This window comes from Ambystoma mexicanum, chromosome 6p (assembly GCF_040938575.1).
Source record: "Ambystoma mexicanum isolate Mex_15411 chromosome 6p, UKY_AmexF1_1, whole genome shotgun sequence".
Taxonomy (NCBI): domain Eukaryota; kingdom Metazoa; phylum Chordata; class Amphibia; order Caudata; family Ambystomatidae; genus Ambystoma; species Ambystoma mexicanum.
Window position 1 is genome coordinate 601,213,676 of NC_090935.1, and position 19,788 is coordinate 601,233,463.

Sequence of the window (19,788 nt, forward strand, 5' to 3'; positions counted from 1 at the left end):
GGAGAGTGAGCGTGGGCAGGGGACCTTAATAAATCCACACAGAATAGCACAAAATAATTCAATTTAGAAAGTCAGTTATACAAATGCAGTTACTTAAGGCCTTTAAGACCCACTGAAAAAATGAAACAAGTAATACTTTCACACAATACCCTATAATATAGATATATACAATCACTATTAGATTTACTTAATAGACATCAGCAAATAACTTATCAGGCAAAGCAGGCCAGTACTCTAGATGTAATAAAATCAAGGGAATCCGTCGCGTCCAAACCCTAAAATGAATGGGGCCTTGTGCCCAAAAGTCACAGACAAGAGTTCTTCTTGTCAAAAAGGGTGCAACGGGCATGTGGTGGTGGTTAGTTTGAAACTATTTAAAAGTTCTACAACAATTTACCAGAAGATAGGTACGTTCTCTCCTTTCTTCCAGACCCAAGACTAACCCAGGGACAGGATACCCGACCCAGGTTCGAGGACCAAAGGTGAAATAGGAGACAAAAGCACTTGAACCCAATATTATCCTATGGCGTATGGGGGAATAGGCGGCGATGGTTGGGGACGAGGGACAACAATGCTTACTCAGTCCCCTGACAAAGATTTTCCCAGATGTCTTGCAAATCATCTGAGGGTGGGGGCAGCTGGGGGCTCCATCTTCCACCCTTTCATCCGGTGAGAGGTGTGGGTTCCAAGATTCTTCTGGTAAGATGCAACCAGTTGATGAAGAAATGCAGAATCCAATGATGCCGGACACTGGAAGGGTTGCTGGCCCACTTCAGGAGTCTTCAGCAGTCTGCTAGTCTTCGAGGGGTTATTTGCTTCAAAGTATAGATCTGAAGAATATCAGATCTATACCTGGTCATGTTGATGTCATTCTTTTATCCAAAATCTGACCTGGAAGCAAGTCCATGCCCACAATTGGTAGGATCCTAACCGTTCAAATAGCTTGCAGTTGTCCAATTAGGGACAAATGCTGGTTTCAGATCTGTCATGGAAGCAGACTTTCAGGCACCAAGGATGTGGACGGGACTAGACAGTCTACCCATTTTCCTGTCCACCCCACCCACCCTCTCCCACGCAGCACTAGCCTGCAAAAGCAGCAGCTTTCCCAGGGTTGTGCATGACCTTATAAGGACTTTCCTGCCCTGAGGGGCATGAACGCGGCCCAATTACAATATGGTCAAAAAACAAGCGAAAGCCTTGTGGCAAGGCCATTTTAGGGCACTAGCCACGTTTAGTCACCATACGCGATAAATACAAATGTGCACACCAAAAATGATGCCAAACCGATCGAATATCTGCTGCAACCATCTTGTCTTTAGGCACATAAAAAAGCAACCCAAAATCCCACGTGTAAAAAGCAGGGCTATACAAAGGTATCCCCATTGCACTGCATTATAAGATTCTGTGTGCAGGGTTAAAAATACAAGAATTCAAAAGCGAAACAATGTTTCCCGGTATCGATAGTATGACGGATTGACCAGGTCCAGGGTTGTCCAACTCCAGGCTTCGAGGGCTGGAATCGAAGCAGGTTTTCAGGATGTCCCTCAATATTCATGAGCAAAAAATGGCATATTTTTAGAATCATATATGCACATTTCTTTCTGAATAATCAGGAGTCTCCAGAAAATCCGACATGTTTCTGGCCTTCGAGATCTCAACCCTGAAACGTGTGAGCAAATGGCAAGGGCAGTGAAGCTGGAGGCTACTTCCCTTCAGAAATACAGGACAGGATCAAAAACACCAAAAAGAATGCGTCTCCATGGGAAACTATGGAGGGAAAGTTGAAAATCTTTCTTAACCATTGTCAGAATATGAACTTTTCTCACATAGATGCAAGAAAATGAAAATAACCGGCCAAAAATGCAAAATTAATAAGTGGCCATTCTGAAAAAACATTCCACTGCATAATTAAACAGATGAATAATTATTGCGAAGAAATAAGTCAGTGGTCAGCACAAACTTAAGTCTCAAGTACAGAATAGCCTCATGCATTGAATGTTTTAGAGTATGCACGCATGGGCTTGGTGCCTTCAAATTGAACTGCTCCATTAGCTGCATAAAAGTAAGATTATAAAAAGGAAAGTCACTTCCCTGTGGCAGAAGAGAGTAGAAATTAAACTAGGAAGCAAAGAAAACAAATTAAAGAAATGTGTGTTGGGCAGGGGCATGCTAGCGAGGCTAAGCCATACAGCAAGGTGGGTCAGACAAAACACACTGAGCAGCAGAGAAAAGTGGAGAAGGGAGAATGGATCTTAAGAGACTATAAAGGTTACAGAACATGCTGAAGAGAAAACTGTATCCAAAATAAGCAGATTTTGCAAATGCAAAATATGATGATTTAGAGTAGCATGGTCTGAAAAGCAAGGCTTACCTTCAGAATCGGGTTTCCGTTGACAATGGTCCCATTTTGACTGCCTTGGTCCACAAGCACATAACCTTCTGCATCACGGTCAAAGAAAACTTCTGCATGAAACTAAATTAAAAGCAACGAGTGAGGAGAACAATGAGTTGAATCAGAAAGGCCCAACTGAGCAAATAAAATGAATATATGCAGAAGCATAGAATATTTACTATTTAGTTACTCAGTTCAGGAGGAGGAAGATGGATTAACCTACCTCATTCACGCCCGCTTCTGGAATTGTGACGGTATGCTGCATTTCATTCCCTCTGCAAAACATGAACACCATACATAATTATCTCATTGACATGTGGAAGGTCCAGCTTAAAGTTAGGACAATGGTGTGCATTTTCCTAACATTAAAAGATGTTCTACCACGTTAACTGCAAGGATTCATGTGGGAGCCATTCTCTTAACTAAGACCCACAGTATCCAAAATGAACATTTCATACAAAAAATCAAAAGTGTCCCAATATTCCACTGGACTTGGAGATTCACATATCAGCCAATTGCCACAAGCAATTTCAATTGATACCCCTTTGCCAAAGTCTTTAAGGCGCTACAGAAGAACAAGTTACTTTCTTACCTGGTAACGTTCTTTCGATGGGATGGTCCGACGACATATTCCATATCTATGACATGTCCACAGCTGTGCTGCTTTGGAAAATCTTTGGCGTCTGCGTCCTGCGTCGATGGCGTCTATGCGCCGTCGCCGAGGACCTCCTCCAACGGCCGACGTCACCCGATGTGATAAGTAGGACACACGACGCCCGTAGCCTCAGTTGTAGTTTTTTCCCCCAGAACGTGTGCCACCAGTTTTCTGCCAGTCAGACACACAAGGCCTTGCGGAACGCAAGCTGCAATCGCAAAAGAAATTCTGCAGCGGGGAAGGTAGATAGGGAGCGATATGGAATACGTCGTCGGACCATCCCATCGAAAGAACGTTACCAGGTAAGAAAGTAACTTGTTCTTCGAGGGGATTGGGTCCTACGACGTATTACATATATATATATGACAGACTCCCAAAGCAGTACCAAGCAAGGAGGTGGGAAAAGAATTTAGAATACAAATTTAGCATGCACAATCAAATTGCGGAATAAAGGACTGCCTTGCCAAAGGCCAGATCCTACCCTTTGGATGGAATCGAGGGAGTAGTGACGTACAAAAGTATGTACTGAACCACAGGTGGCTGCATCACAGATGTGAGGAATAGGAACACCACTCTGCAGGTCAGTAGACGCAGCCACTCCCCTGGTAGAATGGGCCCGCAAGCCAGCCGGAGGGTCCTTACCCGCCAAGCGGTAACACTCGGAGATAGCTAAAATAATCCAACGAGACAAAGTCTGTTTCGTCACAGCTTGTCCCAAACACTTTCCAGCCTAACCAATGAAAAGTTGATCGTCCGCTCTGACCCGGGACATGCGCGAAATATAAAAGCTCAACGCTCTCCTAGGATCAAGCCTATGGAGCCTCTCCTCTTCCTTACCAGGATGTGGAGGAGGATAGAACGCCGGAAGAACAACCTTCTGGCTCAAATGAAATTCCGAAACCACCTTCGGAAGAAAGGAAGGACAAACTCTAAGGACAACCCTGTCCTTATGAAACACAGTGAAGGGTGGCTTAACTGAAAGTGCCTGTAACTCACTCACTCTGCGAGCGGAAGTAACCTCAATCAAAAACAGTTTTCAGAGTTAACAGTCTCAAAGGGCAAGAATGCAAAGGCTCAAACGGAGCACCCATAAGAAAGTTAAGGTTCAAATCCCAACCGGGCACCAGAAAAGGTGACAGAGGAAACACATTAGTGAGCCCTTTCAAAAACGGAGAAATTAAAGGCATCTTAAAATAGGAACAGTCTTCAGACGAGCACTTAAAGATGGACAGCGCCGCCAGGTAACCTTTAATGGTCCCCACTTGCAAGCCCCTGTGGGCCAAGGAAAGCAAAAAAGACAGAACCATGGGAATGTCACACTCAAAAGGATCCACATTCATAACTCTGACCAGTCGCAGAACTTTCTCCAACGGCAACGGTACAGAGACTTTGTTGCCGGCCGCCTGGCCGAGAGCAACACCTCCATCACGTCTTCAGGGAGGTCACAATCCTTATACCTCAACCTTTCAGAAGCCAAGCGTGAAGGTTGAGGGATCTGACCTCTGGATGGAGAACCTGACCCCTCTCCCGTGAGAGCAGATCGTCTCGGTAGGGAAGACGACGTGGAGGGCAGATGGACAAGTCGAGACGGTCCGGGTCCACGTCCTCCGGGCCCACGCCGGAGCAATGAGGATCATCCGGGAACCGAACCTCCGCAGTACTTGCGGGATGACGGGGACTGGAGGAAACGCGTACAGCAGTGGGAATGACCACTCCACCACGAACGCGTCTCCTAAGGCTCGTTTTGGAGGAAATTCCTGTGAGCAGAACCTTTCGCACTTCCGGTTGACACTGGAGGCAAAAAGATCCACTTGAGGGGTCCCCCAAAGGGCAAAGATCTCCAGGAGAATCTCCTTAGCCAGCTCCCACTCGTGAGAGATCGCGCTCTGCCTGCTCAGAGCGTCCCCCGTCTCGTTGACTCCGGCCAGATGAACCGCCGAGATCGAAACTTCCTGCTTTATGGCCCAGAACTTGAGCTGCATCGCCTCCCTGCACAGAGGAAGTGACCCTGTCCCCCCCCCCTTTTGTTGAGGTAGTGCATGGCCACCGTGTTGTCCATTAGAATCAGGACACTTTCCTCGCACAGTCGGCAGAAAAGCCTTCAGGGCAAGCCTGACGGCCCTCGGCTCCAACAGATTGATATGGAGCCTGGACTCCGACTGAGACCAACGACCGCTGACTGTCAACTCGTTGGCATGAGCTCCCCATCCCATGAGGGATGCATCCGTCACGATCGTCACCTCTGGCCAGGGCAGCCAAAATGGTCCCCCTTCATCAGATTGCCTTCGACGGCCCACCACAGAAGGTCCTGGGCGACCAAGGGCGGCACCTGAACAGGGTCCGACAGCCTGCCGGAGGACTGAGACCACTGGAGCTTGATTGCCCACTGCAAAGATCTCATCCGCAGACGAGTATCTGGTACCAGAAGAATGCAGGATGCCATGAGGCCGAGCAGTCTCAAGAACTCGGGACGCTGGGAGATTCTGGGCAAGTTGAAACTTGTGCACCATCTGCTGAATGTGAAAAGCCCTCACCTGGGGAGGAAAACACTGCCCCAGGGATTTGTCGAGCACTGCTCCGATGTACTGGAGCCGCTGTGTTGGTGTCAAATGGGAGAAGCCCAGCTTTTGAAGGGAGTGGCAGGTGACGGACAGATGATCCAGGACTTGCTCGGGAGAGCTCCCCCTGATCAACCAATCGTCCAGGTAGGGGTAGACGTGAATCCCCCCTTTCCTGATATGCGCTGCCACCACCACCATGAGCTTGGTGAAAACCCTCGAGGCGGAGGTCAATCCGAACGGCAGGACCCGAAACTGAAAGTGCGAGTCGCCAACCGCGAACCTCAGGTACTTCTTGTGCTTGGGATGGATCGGCACATGGAAGTAAGCGTCCTTGAGGTCGAGAGACACCAACCAATCCTGAAGTTGAAGGGCCTGGAGGACTTGAGAGAGAGTAACCATCTTAAACTTGTCCTTCCTGAGGAGTTTGTTCAAACCGCGCAAGTCCTTGATGGGTCTCAATCCCCCGTCTTTCTTTCGAAATCAAAAAATAAGGGGAATACCATCCCTTGTTCCTCTCCGCTACAGGCAACAGTTCTATGGCGCCTTTCTCCAGCAGGGCTTGAATTTCCTGCGCAAGGAGCGGATCCGGACTCTTCAAAGAGAGGTTCCCAGGTGGATTGTTGTGAGGCCTCTGCCGAAAAGGAAGACAGTAGCCGTGGGTCATGATCTCCAGAACCCACACATCTGAAGTATTGGCACGCCACTCTACAAGATGCTGCGCCAACCTTCCCCCAACCGGTGAACCATGGGACCTGGCCTCATGACTGAGTGGTAGCGGCTGCGGCGTTGCCAGAGGGCAAAGAGGCAACTGCCCGAGCGGCATTGGCACCTCGAGTACCCTATTTTCCACCTCTGGCACTCTTACGGTGGCCTCCGACTGCTAGCTCCTCTCGCTTTACTGAAGGATGAGTAATAGCGAAAGGAACCTCCCCTCCATTGTTGTCCCCTAGGATGAAAAGGCAGAGGTTGTTGTACTGCAGCGCCCAACGACTTCGCTGCAGCTTTGGAGGTCTGCAAAATGTCAAGGCTCTCGTCAGCCTTGCTGCCAAAAAGATGTTCACCGTCAAAGGGCATGTTGAGGAGCCGGGACTGCACACCAGGAGCGAACCCAGACTTCCGCAAACACGCAAACCTGCGTATTACGGTGCTCGCCGCCATGGACCGGCTGACAATCTGCCATGTCCAAACCCGACTGAACGGCCTCACACATGGCATCTTTGCCATCCTGAACCATAGCAAGGAAACCATCCCGTTCGTCCCCTTTGGGAATATGTTCAGCCGCTAATGCAACACAGTTCCACAGAGTGTGTGTGAAACAAGACAAGGCACATCTGGAGTTGGCCGCTGTAACGCTCACCTGGTTCCCACGGAGGCGCGGGCGTGGTCTGGACGGCAGTGGCCTCTTCGAAGGAGATGTTCAGCACCCTGAAGATGGAGTGGGCTGGGTTCCCAAATCCGGCTTGTCTGGCTCGGATCAATACCCTTCTGTGAGCGAAAAGGAAGGGTTAATACTCTGCAGGTTTTGTGTTGATCTCCCGTTCCCCTTCTCACCCTCCTTGCAACCCTTCTGTAATTCCCTTTGGAGACTCACCTTAGGGATTGAAAAGGCAAGCTTCTCCATCCTGCTTCTGATGAAGGGGCGCGTTGGGATCCAGTTACGTCACTGGATAGTAAGTTCGAGTTCGCTTGTCTGTTCCGGTAAGTACCGTAAATGTTTATGGCAAGCTTGAGTCTAAACTGTTCCTCTTCTCTTTTGCAGGTAATGGAAGACTCCGGGCTGAGGGCGGTTTCCGTCGAAAACCTGATTTTCAGGTGAGTTTTGGTGTAGGCCCACTACTGTCTTTTCCGGTCTCTTTTTCGTTAGGGGCCGGAGTTCGAGAATGCCGAAGAAATGGAGCCGGTACGAAGCAGAAGCTGAGTCCGACCTGTAAGCAGGTAAGTTTAAAATAGTTTGTTTGCTACGGTTCTTGCATTCACTAATGTGATGTTTGCTTTTTCCCCCCATAGGGGCCGGGGTGCTGAAATGCCCAAGGAATGGCATCGACCCGAAGGTAAGAAGAATTATCTTGGCGGGTAAGTGCTTCTTGGTTATTTTCCCCTTCTCACCTTGCTTTCTTCTCTTCGTCTCCCCGTAGGTGCTGGAATGCTGCAGGAGATCCGGATGGGCGTCGCAGAGCCGAAGGCGCCACGTGCAGGTAAGAGAAGTGCGCCGAGATGTATGCGACGCGGTGAGTATTTAAAATGATGTCTTTTTGCAGGAACGTTGGCGCGCTGAATCCAGAATGCAGCTTTAACAGGTAAGGTTTGTTTTTTCACCTGTTTCTTCTTCCCTTTTCTATCCTTAGGTGTTTCCAGGATGCTGGCAGGCGTGGTCGAGGATTGGAGCAGGAGCAGGCACGGTGAGCGTCCAGCTGCTATGAGCAGAACAACGCGAAGCGTGGTTTGCTGTCTGGGCGTGGCTTAAATAGCCTTTCAAGTAGTCCCAGGTATGTATCCTTCCACTGAAGGTATGTATCCTGCCACCAGCCACACCCGTGTGGTTAAGTAGTTCCTTTTTCATCTGGAAGTTGTAGAATGATCTGCCAGGTAAGGAAAGTGCAGCATGGTCTGCCAGGTAAGTTTGCACCAAACACATTTCCTTCCATATCTTGTATGAGCCTGGCGCCGATGGTGCCAGGACTGTTATCCCTTATAAGCCTGACGCCAACGGCGCCAGGACTGAGTCCAAAGAGCCCCTATCTGGGGTGGCTGGGACTTCCCTAGTATACATGTTGCCTGCCTCTGAGGGTGCCGGGCCCTGTCTGGCTCCTTGGAGGTAGGCATCATGACAGCCGCCTGAAGCGCCATACCCCCAGAAGAAAACACTTTCTTCGCCCAGCCGTCAAAACGTTTGTCGTACCTATCCGGAGGGATGGTAGGATACGACGCCTGCTTTGCCGGGGCCGTAGCCGCCTGTACCACCAAACTCTCCGGAGTGGGGTGCCTGGACAAGTAGCAGGGGTCGCTACTGGCTGGACGGTATTTTCGCGACAAAGACTTGCCCACTGCCGGGAGACTCTCCAGAGCAGTCCAAGCTGCTGCCACCCCTCTCTGCAGAGCCATATGAAACGGCAGTACCGGGTCGGTGGGGGGGACCAAGATCAAGGATGTCCGTGAGATCATCCTGAACGAACTCCCCTGGGGGAGCCGACCATCCCAAGTACTCAGTGACCCAAGACATAAGGTGCCGGTATGAAGAATCGGCATGAGTTCCAGGCTCCGGCCTAAAAAACCACCTCCGGAGAGGTGTCCAGTCCACTGGCATCATGCAGTGACTGCCTCAGGTCATCATCAAACTGGCTATGGCCCGAGAGAAGTTCATCTGCTACCGTAACTGGAACCAAGCCTTCATCAGAGCCTTCATCACCCTCTGAAATGTACTCCAGGCGGTGAGAGGAAGACACCTGGGGACCAAAGCTATGCCCGACCTTAGCCAGAGTCTTTCTAGGGGCTAACCCCGTGCCACGGGGCCCCTCCGACACCACTGCCTCGAAAGGCGTCGAGGGCGCCGAACGAGTCTGCGCCAGCGTCGACAGAAACGGCGTCAAACGAATCGGCGTCGATGTCAGTTGCAGCGCCGCCAGCATTGACAGCGTCGACACAGGCCTCAAAGCCGGAGCTCCGAGCGTGTCTCTCGACGACCTAGGCGCCGACAGCGTCGACCACCCCCTCGGAGGCAGAGCACAGGATCACGCGGTCTCGAGCGCGTCAAGGACCGGGACCTGGAACGGGCATGGCGAGAATGGCTACCCTTGTCCGAGCGGGACTTTTCGCACGAGCCGTGCCGACCACCCGAGCCCAAAGGCGTACGAGTGATGTCTCTCGACCGAACCCACTCGGAGGCGTGGACGGACCGGTGCCCTGCGATTCAAGAATCGCTAACATCTGCTTCCCGAAGGAAGCCCATTCCTCCGGTGTCGCTTGCATGGTGGGATAAGCGACCCGGCGACGGGCGGAGTCCTCGGAAGAGGACGGGGAAGGCGACCGATGCCGGCGCTTCCTGGAATGCCTCGAAGAGGCGGAGGAGTGGCGAGACCGACTCCTGGAAGGAGACCCACTGGACTTCCGACGACGCTGAGAGTCGCCTCTCGAGTCATCCGTCGAAAGCCCCGTAGACCTCGACTTCCGGGGCTTAGACACCCGACCTACCGACAGCTTCTTCTTGTGTTCCCGCAAGGCCTTGGCCGTGAGCGACTGGCAGTCGACACAGTCGTCCATATCGTGGGCCTCCCCGAGGCACCAGAGGCAGGCGTCGTGCGAGTCTGTGACCGACATCTTGGACCCCCAGTCCCTGCATCTCTTGAAGCCCGGACGCGGGGTTGAAGACGAAGTAGACATCGCCACGAACAGGTCTTCACAAAAACCGGTTCAACAAACCGAGAAGAATACAGCAAACTCCAAAGAGTCGAGGCGTACCGAGATTCACGAAGCGAACACGTTTGCGGAAAAAAACGGAACTGAGGCTATGGGCGCCGTGCGTCCTACTTATCACCTCGGGTGACGTTGGCCGTCGGAGGAGGTCCTTGGGGACAGCGCATCGACGCAGGACGCAGAAGATTTTCCGAAGCAGCACAGCTGACGACATTACCTGTCAGATACGGAATACGTCGGAGGACCCAATCCCCTCGAACTGTAAATCTCAAACTGGTGTTTGAAAAGAGATCAATTAAACAAAAACATGTTCAGCTGCTTCGCTTTATGTCTTAGATATAATCACAATACCTTCATTACATTTCTGAAATCCGCTTAGCTCCACCTCCAACTGCCAAGGTCACCAACAGCCCCTCCCCCAAACGATCTGAAGCGATAACCGGTGCTGTCCATGCACTAGCGCGAAATTGCAGATGTATATTGTCATGCGATTCAATTAAACTTGTTTTATTGACCTTTAAAGGATACATGACTGAACAGACCTGCAGGGATTCAAACATATGACTAGGAGGTCAAACAATGTTCCCTGAAGCCATGCAGTATTAGACTAAGGGACAGACCTGGCTATGCTCTCCTCATCCAAATGTACAAAACGTGCTGTACGGAAAGGTTTTCCTCCCATAGAGTGCCATGGCACACCCTTTCTTTTTGCTTGTTTTGACTGGTTGACCTGACTTTACAGTTACATAAAGCCTTCTGCTTTACTTCCCTTGCTTTGTGCTAATTTTTATGGGGAAATTGATCAGTGGATAAGACGATCAATACTGAGATACTATGTCTCTTGTATTGTTACAATTGCGCACATCAGCTTAAAGTGAAGTGTGAATAGTATTCGTTGTATCCTTATAACCTTTTTGTAATGGCTTTTTGTTTACATTTCCAATGTGCTTAGGACGAGCTGGTGGCAGTGGATACTACTGTGCTTTATACTTTTTACTCTTGCACTTTTGTATTGACCATAAACGGCTACTAAAGGTGACTAGCACCTTAAGATGGCCGTGCCACAATGTTTTTGCTTGTCCTTGGCCATATTTTTCTTTGGCTTTCTTTCTGCCCTCTCAGGTCCAGAAATGCCATATATGGGAATCTGCTTTCTCGGGCAAAGAGGTGGTTTGTGTGCAAGCCCGGATGAGGGGACTGGGATATCTGGTCCCAGTACACATCCTGGTGCCTGAATGCCTTTCTTGGCAGATGTGACCAGTGCCTATCCATGATTAGATAGCCACCGACAGTTTGAAAGGTGCAGCAGATCTTTACTATTGGTTGACCTCGGTGAGCTTCCAGTCCAGATCTTGGATAAAAGGAGGACTGTGTTGCAGTCATTTGAGAGATCATTGTTGGAGCCAAGTCCTCTATGAAGAACAGCTCATTGAGGACCAGAAGATGACCACTGTAGCTGACCAGCAAAAACTCCAGTGAAGGTCAGGTGTAGCCCTACTCCTCTGCCTGATCGAAAGACCCTATTATAATAATAATCATAATTTATAATTTCGCATTTATATAGCGCTACAAACCCTCAGATATCTGAGCGCTGCTTATTACCCACAGTGTGTGGTGCTCTTTTATCGACCTCGGAAGGATGAAAGGCTGAGTTTGGCCCTGCCGGGATTCAAACCTGCGTTAGTAGGCTCTGCACGGATGTCAAAGCAAGCGCTCTACTCGCTGTGCCACTTGACCGACCCTAATCTGTGATTCATGGCAATATGCAATCTACACCCCTGTTTGAGGATCCGTGCCTACTGAGCCTTTAGAATTATCCCTGGATCAAGTGGTGGACCAGCTCTCACTGGTGCAGCCATCACCATTCATAGGGCATTCTTGAAACTTGGAAGATCTTCAATTTGTACAAGACACCTGGTCCTGCATTTTCAGCATTCTTGCATCAACGGAAGTCATGCAGGACCTGTTCCTTTGTTCGTCCCTGGAAGATCGCCTGTCGACGACTCACTGTGGTAACTCCTGTTGAGGTGGTCAGGATAGATCACCACGATCAAGAGAGGTTTATGTTGCACATGCCATATTTGTGATTGGGGGTGCAGCGAACTAAGCGTGATGTTGCAATTTCATATGTATCCAGTGTAGTTAATTATGAATGGGAAATGTTACTTAAGTGTCATTTTTGGGTTATGGTTGATGCATATTAGATTGCACGTGCACAGAAAAATAAAATGCTGAAACCACAAAACCAAATATGACTATGATTCAGACAATTTGCTGTGAAGTGCCCAGAAGCAGGCAATGAAGAGTTTTTAAAATGCGCATGCGAGAGAGGGGGGCCTGTCCTGAAGAACCCGGTATTAGCCTATTTGGCCTAAAACATTTGATCTAATGACCAAATTGACCCTTTTAGCTTGATTTTATTACCTGGTTTTCACTTTTTTCTTTCCTTCTGTGTTGTGTATTTCTAAATTGTAAATATTCCAAATGCCTATTCCTTTATTTCTTATTACAATGTTTACTACAGGCCAATGTGGCATAATTGCTTTATTAAAGAAATCAGACAATTTGTATCTTAGAAGTGTTACATTGCCTGCACTCAATGGTTCCCTACCAGCAATAGAAATAATGTATGTGTGTAATATAATTGCACCTATTTATGTATGTGTATAAAATTGTGTGCGGGAAAACTGTCTGTTAAAATTGCACACTTCCCTTGTGTCTCTCTCTGCCAATAGCCACATTTTCTATCAAGTACACGCAGCATTTGTGGAAATAATAGTGCAATTTTAAAGGACGTTGGTCAATCTCTCCTCAGTGTTTTTGTTTGCCTTCAACAAACAGGATTACGTTCCGATGTTACTCAAAATCTCAAGAGAAGCTTTGCGATATGGCCTTTCCTCTAATATGGCGTTCACTTCCTGCTTTCCGAGCGCGCATTCAAATTATGGGGCTTCATTTACTCTGCAAGTCATTCCATGTATGCGCATATTATGGAGCATATTTTAAAAAGGGCTTTTTATAATTTCTTGTACAGCATGTAATCTTCGAACCCTGCACATCATCTATTGTGCATTTGCTGCTTCTTGCAAACCTTATCCTGCGATCAGATTGTTTCTGCGTACAATATATTTTCGGTCAAATTGCTGCAATCTACTTTCATATGGTCAATGACACCTAAACCAAGAACCCACTGTACAGGAAAGATAGTATTTATTAAACATCCATGCACATTGATGTACAAACACTGGGAATCCATAAAACTACATGTAGTGGGCTTTTTTTACATAATGGATTAAAACACGGCAGTCAGGGCTTTTTCAAAAGGTGAATTTAAAGTGACTCTGAGAAACTGGTTTTGCAGAGTTTCAGAGCCACAGGATGGGTAAATAAGTAATTAAGACCTTAGCGATGGTCAGTAATGAATTATGTTTGCACACAAATTAACTGTTTGATGTCATGAATTACCACAAACGAATCCCAAGAAGGGGTGTGCTATGAATACAAATTGAAGATGGTAGTTAAGATAACAAGTGGACAATGAGAATGGAAGAATTGGAGAAAGATGGAATTTCTTTGTAGTAGGTTTTGTCCAATCACTGTGGGGGAGGGGTGGATTATAATAAAATATATCTGAGTGTTTTAACTGTTGCAAAAGTGTATATAATGTGTCAATTTATGTGGTTCGTTGAGACTTGGGTTAGTTTGGCTCAATAGAGTCATCTAGCTGCTCCCTGGACAGTTGTACAATAAACTCGCCTTACCTACAATCGCATGCTTTCCATAGACTAGTGAACGGTACCTGGAGAAGGTGGTGGGTTATACTAAGGTACAGCAGCAAAAAAGATGTTTTAACACCGACTGGCCCAACTGTGTGTCACCTTGCGAATGTGTATCTAAGTAGTACTGCTGTGTGAATAGAACTCCAAGTAACAGCTTTGACATCTAAATGTACATTTGCAATAAAAGCTACAGTTGCCCCAGTGTCCAAAGTTGAGTGTGCTTTGGGCGTGAAAGGTAAGGTTATTTTGTCTAATGAATAGCACAATTGGATGCTTCTGACACTTGAAATTGGCGACTTACAGGGTCCCCTTCTCTTCCTGTGGCTACAGACACGAAGAAACGGTTTTCTTATTGGCTTTTTTTTCTGCATGTAATACATAACATTCCTTCTGACCTCCAGTATGGAGGCTCTTTTCTGTTGAATTCTTTGGGTTTTGAAAGAAAGCAGGTAGTTTAATGGACTTGTTAACAGAGAACTTTGAAATACATTTTGGAAAAAAGTGGATGTGTACGCAATACCATTTTGTTCTTGTGAACCATTATAAAAGGATTTTGAACTTAGATAGCCTGTAGCTCACTCACCCTCCTTATAGATGTAATAGCGACAACAAAAGCAGTCTCGTAAGTGAGATGTTTGAGACTGGCTTTATGCATTGGGTTGAAGAGGGAACCCATGAGTTTAGTAAAAGTCTTAGTTACTTACCTGTAACTGTATTTCTCCAGCATTGGTATCTTTCATAGATTCAGATGCTTGAATATTCCCCGTCGTCAGACTGGGAATCCTCGGTGATAAATTAAATAATAATAATTTTTTTTTCCACTTCATTGTGTAGTCCCTCCACCTCACTTTGGTCCTTTATGGCCCCAGCCAATGAGGTGGCAGGGCTTAAGCTCCGCCCCCGGCAGCCATCTTCAGATTTTGAACCGTAGAGATTACAGTATGATGGATGCCGAGCATAGGAGCAGCCTCTCAGGGGAGGCGGGCGGGCGCATGTGAATCTATGAAAGATACCAATGCTGGAGAAATACAGTTACAGGTAAGTAACTAAGACTTCTCCAGCATTGGATCTTTCATAGATTCAGATGCTTGAATAGAATACCAAGCAGTTAAAACATGCCACCATTATAAACAGACATGCATAAATACAGAAAACATATTTCTGATCAAACCTTTACCATGCAGCAACACAACGGTTACATACTTCGGGAAAGGTGGGAAAGGAGGCTGGTCCTACCTTATGCAAAGAGATGGCGGAGCACTGCCTGTCCAACTGCAGTTTCTTTGTTGGTATCTTCAGTCAGGCAGTAGTGTTTTGCGAAAGTATGCAGAGTGCTCCACGTGGCAGCTCTGCATATGTCTTTCAAAGCCACCCCTGCGTGGAATGCTGTTGACGCCGCCATTCGTCTGGTAGAGTGCGCAGACGGCTGTCTAGTTAAAGGGTCGCCTTTCAAAAGATGGCAGTGGGTGATACAGGACTATACCCAGCGTGCCAGACTTTGTTTAGATATATGTTGGCCCTTGGTACGGCCAGAGAAGGAAATGAATAGCCGGTTTGAGGAGCGGAACTCCCTGGTTCTTTGCAAGTAAAACTTCAACACCCTAGAAACGTCTAGAGAGTGTAATGTCCTTTCCGCTTCCGAAGCGTGATTCTGGAAGAAGGTTGGTAAAATAATGCGCTCAGTGAACGACATCTCCGAAAGAACTTTGGGGAGGAACTTCGGGTGAGGCCTTAAGATGACGCGGTCCTTCTGGAACAAGGTAAACGGAGGTTCCGAAGACAAAGCTTGCAGCTCACTGATCCTTCTGGCCGATGTGATGGCTACCAGAAAGGATGTCTTCCAGGACAAGAATTTCATATCGCATCTATGTATGGGCTCGAAGGGAGGTTGCATGAGAGCTGTTAAGACGGTGTTGAGGCTCCAGTCCGGAACTGGTGTAGATGTAGGCGGATAAGTACGCAACAGTCCTTTCAGGAAGATCTTAATCGCTGGTAAGGAGAGTAAGGCTTGTGTCTCCGCGGTTACTGTGTAGGCCGCTATGGCTGACAGATGGACCTTGATAGAGGACAGTGAGAGCCCTGATTTTGCCAGGTGCAACAGGTAAGGCAGAATCTGATCACCGAGGCCGTGAGGGGATCGATCGCAGAGGTCTCGCACCATTTGGAAAACCTGGTCCACTTCCTGGTGTAGGTGAGTCGCGTGGACGGGGCTCTAGCGGCCCTGATGATATCCCAGCATTCTGATGGTAACTTTAGGTGCATCAGTTTACGCTGCTCAGGAACCACGCTTTGAGAGACAGGCTCCTCGGGTCGTGGTGGAGGACCTTGCGGTTCTGTTGTGTCAGTAGATATTGATGTGACTTGAGACGAATCGGGATTTTGCAGGAGAGATGTCGCAGCGTCGGGTACCAGACTTGCCGTGCCCAATCGGGTGCAATAAGAATCAAGGAACAATCCTGTTCTTTTACCCTGCGAAGTACCCTCGACATGAGGGGAATGGGTGGGAAGGCGTAGAGGAACTTCCCCGACCAATCCACTGAGAACGCGTCTCCCAGCGATTGGTGTTCCGGGTATCTTGAAGCAAAACTCTTGCATTTTTTGTTGTTCCTGGTGGCAAAAAGGTCGATCTGCGGATGGCCTCATAAGGCAAATATCCGTTGGGTTTCTCTTTCGTCCAACTCCCACTCGTGTGACGCTGTGTATTCTCTGCTTAGTCTGTCCGCTAGGACATTGTCCACTCCTGGAAGATGCTCTGCCCTGATCTGTATCCCGTAGCGCAAGGCCCATGCCCATAGCTGTTGGGCTTCTTGCGACAGAATCTGAGACCTCGTGCCTCCCTGCTTGTTTGTATAGTGCATGGAGGTCGTGTTGTCTGTCTGGACTGTAAGAACTTGACCAGCTATAACCGGTAGGAAAGCTTTCAACGCCAACCTTAAGGCCCTGAGCTCCAACACGTTGATGTGGAGCTGGGACTCTTGTGCCGACCAAGATCCCTTGGTTTGGAGGTCCGCAAGATGAGCGCCCCAGCCTGATAAGGAAGCGTCCGTCCGCAGTAGGAGGGTCGATGTCGGTTCTTGAAACGGCATTCCCTGCAGAAGATTCCTCAGAGCATTCCACCATCGAAGGGCCTTGTGCAACGTCGATGGAATCTGGACAATGTCTTCCCAGCCTCCGAAAGCTTGTTTCCATTGGTGGTCCAGAGCTTCCTGAACTGGTCTCATGCGAAGCCTGCAGTTCGGTATGAGGAATATGCATGAAGACATCATGCCCAATAGGGATTTGTAAGAGCGTACGGATGTTGTCTCTTTCTGTAGGAAGTTGGAAGTTGAGCGTAGAATCGCTGCTACTCTCTCTGTGGATGGTCTCACCCTGGGAATGCTGGTGTCGAGTTCGGCTCCCAGGAAGAGAGCTACCTTGCTGGGAACGAGGCAGGACTTCGTCTGGTTGATGGAGAAACCTAACTCTTTTAGGAGGTTGACCGTCCTCGACACTGCCGAACGAGCCTTTGCAGCTGAACTTGCCTTTATCAGCCAATCGTCCAGGTATGGAAAAACGTCCATACCTGCTCTCCTGAGACTTGCCGCCACCGGTGCCAGGCATTTCGTGAAAACTCTTGGCGCCGATTTTAGTCCGAACGGGAGCACTTGAAATTGAAAGTGGAGCCCTCCCACTGTGAACCTGAGGAACTGCCTGTGTGCTGGATGGATCGGAATGTGGAAGTATGCATCCTCCAAGTCTAAAGTGGCCAAGAAGTCGTGCTTGTTTAACCAAGGTAGCACCCCTTGTAGAGCTACCATCTTGAAAGTTATGCGCTTGATGAACTTGTTGAGAGCCCTCAGGTCCAAGATGGGCCTCCATTGACCGTTTTTCTTTCTGACGAGGAAGAATCGGGAGTAGAAACCTTTTCCCCTCTGAGAATAGGGTACTGGTTCTACTGCTGCCTTCTGGAGCAGTTTTTTCACTTCGGACATGACCTGTCTTAGCATATGCACTCTGCGGGGAGTTGGAGGCAGGGAAGGAGGTTGGTCCAGAAATTCCAAGGTGGGACCCTTTCTGATCACCTGTAACACCCATTTGTCCGATGTAATTGACCGCCAGCGCTGGAAAAACTGGCTCACCCTTCCCCCCACCGGGGCGTGGCGAAGGGGGGGAGATTGGTCGTCAGTTCTGCTTGCCTCGCGACTTCCCTTGGGCGGAGCCACGTCTGCCTCTATGGGCGTATCTGTTGGATGACTGATATTTATTGTCTTGGTACGTGCCGCCTTGTGCTTTTTGACCATAGGAGGAGCGACTGTATCCCCTGAACTTGGAAGATGAACCTCTAAAGGGACGAAAAGACCGATGGTCCTTACTTTTGTCCTTTAAAGAACTGATGGCTCTAGCTGTGTCAGTGTCTGTCTTGATTGCCTTCAAATGGTCGTCTATCTTTTTCCCAAAGAGATCTTGGCCGTCAAATGGCATGTCTAGTATCTGCGCCTGAACTTCAGGTCTAAAGTTAGTAGCCTTCATCCAGGCCTGCCTTCTGAGCACTGTGCCGTGCGCCATCTGCCTGAAGCCTGATTCGGCCACATCAACTGCTGCGTCGATCATGTGATCCGATGTTGCTTCACCATCCGCGATTATGGATTTTGCCTCCTCCTGGAGTTCCGGTGGTAATTGTTTCGCCAAGTTAGACATGCAGAGCCAAAGCTCGCGATCGAATCTTGCGGTCATGGCCAGTGCATTACCCGCTCTGATTGTAAGTGATGCAGAAGATGATACTTTCCTGCCCATGGCTTCCAATTTACGTCCGTCCTTATCCGGTGGTGCCGACAACGGTGAGGAGGGGTTGGCGAGTTTCTTTCTGGCCGCCACTGTAATAACTGAGTCCGGTTTCGTATGACCCCTTAAACAAAGCGGTGCCGAATCCGGAGCTTTATATTTCTTTTCTGGCCTGGACACCAACGCCGGAGTCGATAAGGGCGTAGATAGGATCTTGGATCCGGAATCCCAGATGGTATCGAGGAGGGGAATTGTGGTCACTGTCCTCCTTCGTTTGTCCCTGTGCTCATAGAGCACTGATTGCCTTTCCTCCGAAGAAACCTGAATTTTAAACAGTTCTGCGGCTTTACCTATTATGGTGTGGAAAGAGACGAGATCATCCGGTGGTGAAGCCTTGCCCGGCGAGTCTCTCCTCCTGGGCTTCTCAACGACGTAGTCATCCCAATCACTGGGTGCGCCTGGCTCCTGAGTTATTTCTCCTTCTGGTTCCGAAAATTCACCAAAAGGATCCTCCTGCCAGTCTGATACCGAGATGGTGGACGGTACCATGGTGGGATCTACGTCCGGAGATCGCGGTCTGTGCGATGACTGTGGTGACGGGACTCTTGTAGGTGAAGCACTGTGGGTGCTGCTCCTCGGTCTTCGAGCAGGTGATCTCATCCGTTTTTGCGGTCTACTCCTGTAAGGAGAGCAACCCGATGTGCCTGGAATCGGGGATGACTCTCTAGGAATGGGATTAATCGGAATTTGCTTCTCCCTTTGCCGTTTGTAAAATTCTTCTACAATCCTCTGCACGGATAACATGAGTACCGGGTCATGAGGATATTCGGATTCTCCCGTGGACGGGTGCCAAGGAGGGCTGTATTGTTTCGGTAAGGGACCGATGGACTCTTCCACCACTTCCGCATCAGAGAATTCTTCCTGAAGAATTATATCCGGAAGTTCTGCCATGTGCCCCAAAGGTGAAAATTGCTGCACCAGAGGTTCAGTTACAATATTCTTCTCAATGATATTGCTTGTAATGACAGGAGCTTCAAGAGTGAGAGGCAGTAATTCCTCTGTAACTGCCGAAATTTGCGGTGCCTCTGTTATCCTCGTCGACGACTGAGATTTTCCCGTCGACGTGGGCTTCGCCGCCGACTGAGATTTTCCCGTCGACCACTGAGATTTTCCCGTCGACGAGGGCTTCGTTGACGAATGTGGAGTGTGTTCCGTGGACGACTGCGTCAT

At 48.7% G+C, this 19,788-nt stretch overlaps 1 protein-coding gene across 1 annotated transcript in view; it reads right to left on the reverse strand.

Moving 5' to 3' along the window:
• AGGF1 (angiogenic factor with G-patch and FHA domains 1) overlaps window positions 1-19,788 on the reverse strand; it is a 905,326-nt gene that overhangs the window by 372,140 nt on the left and 513,398 nt on the right. Inside the window, exons 8-9 of the mRNA XM_069627444.1 lie at window positions 2,616-2,667; window positions 2,372-2,473 (exon numbers count right to left, since the gene is read on the reverse strand). Coding sequence (XP_069483545.1) covers window positions 2,372-2,473; window positions 2,616-2,667 — 154 coding nt within the window. The remainder of the gene's footprint in view (window positions 1-2,371; window positions 2,474-2,615; window positions 2,668-19,788) is intronic.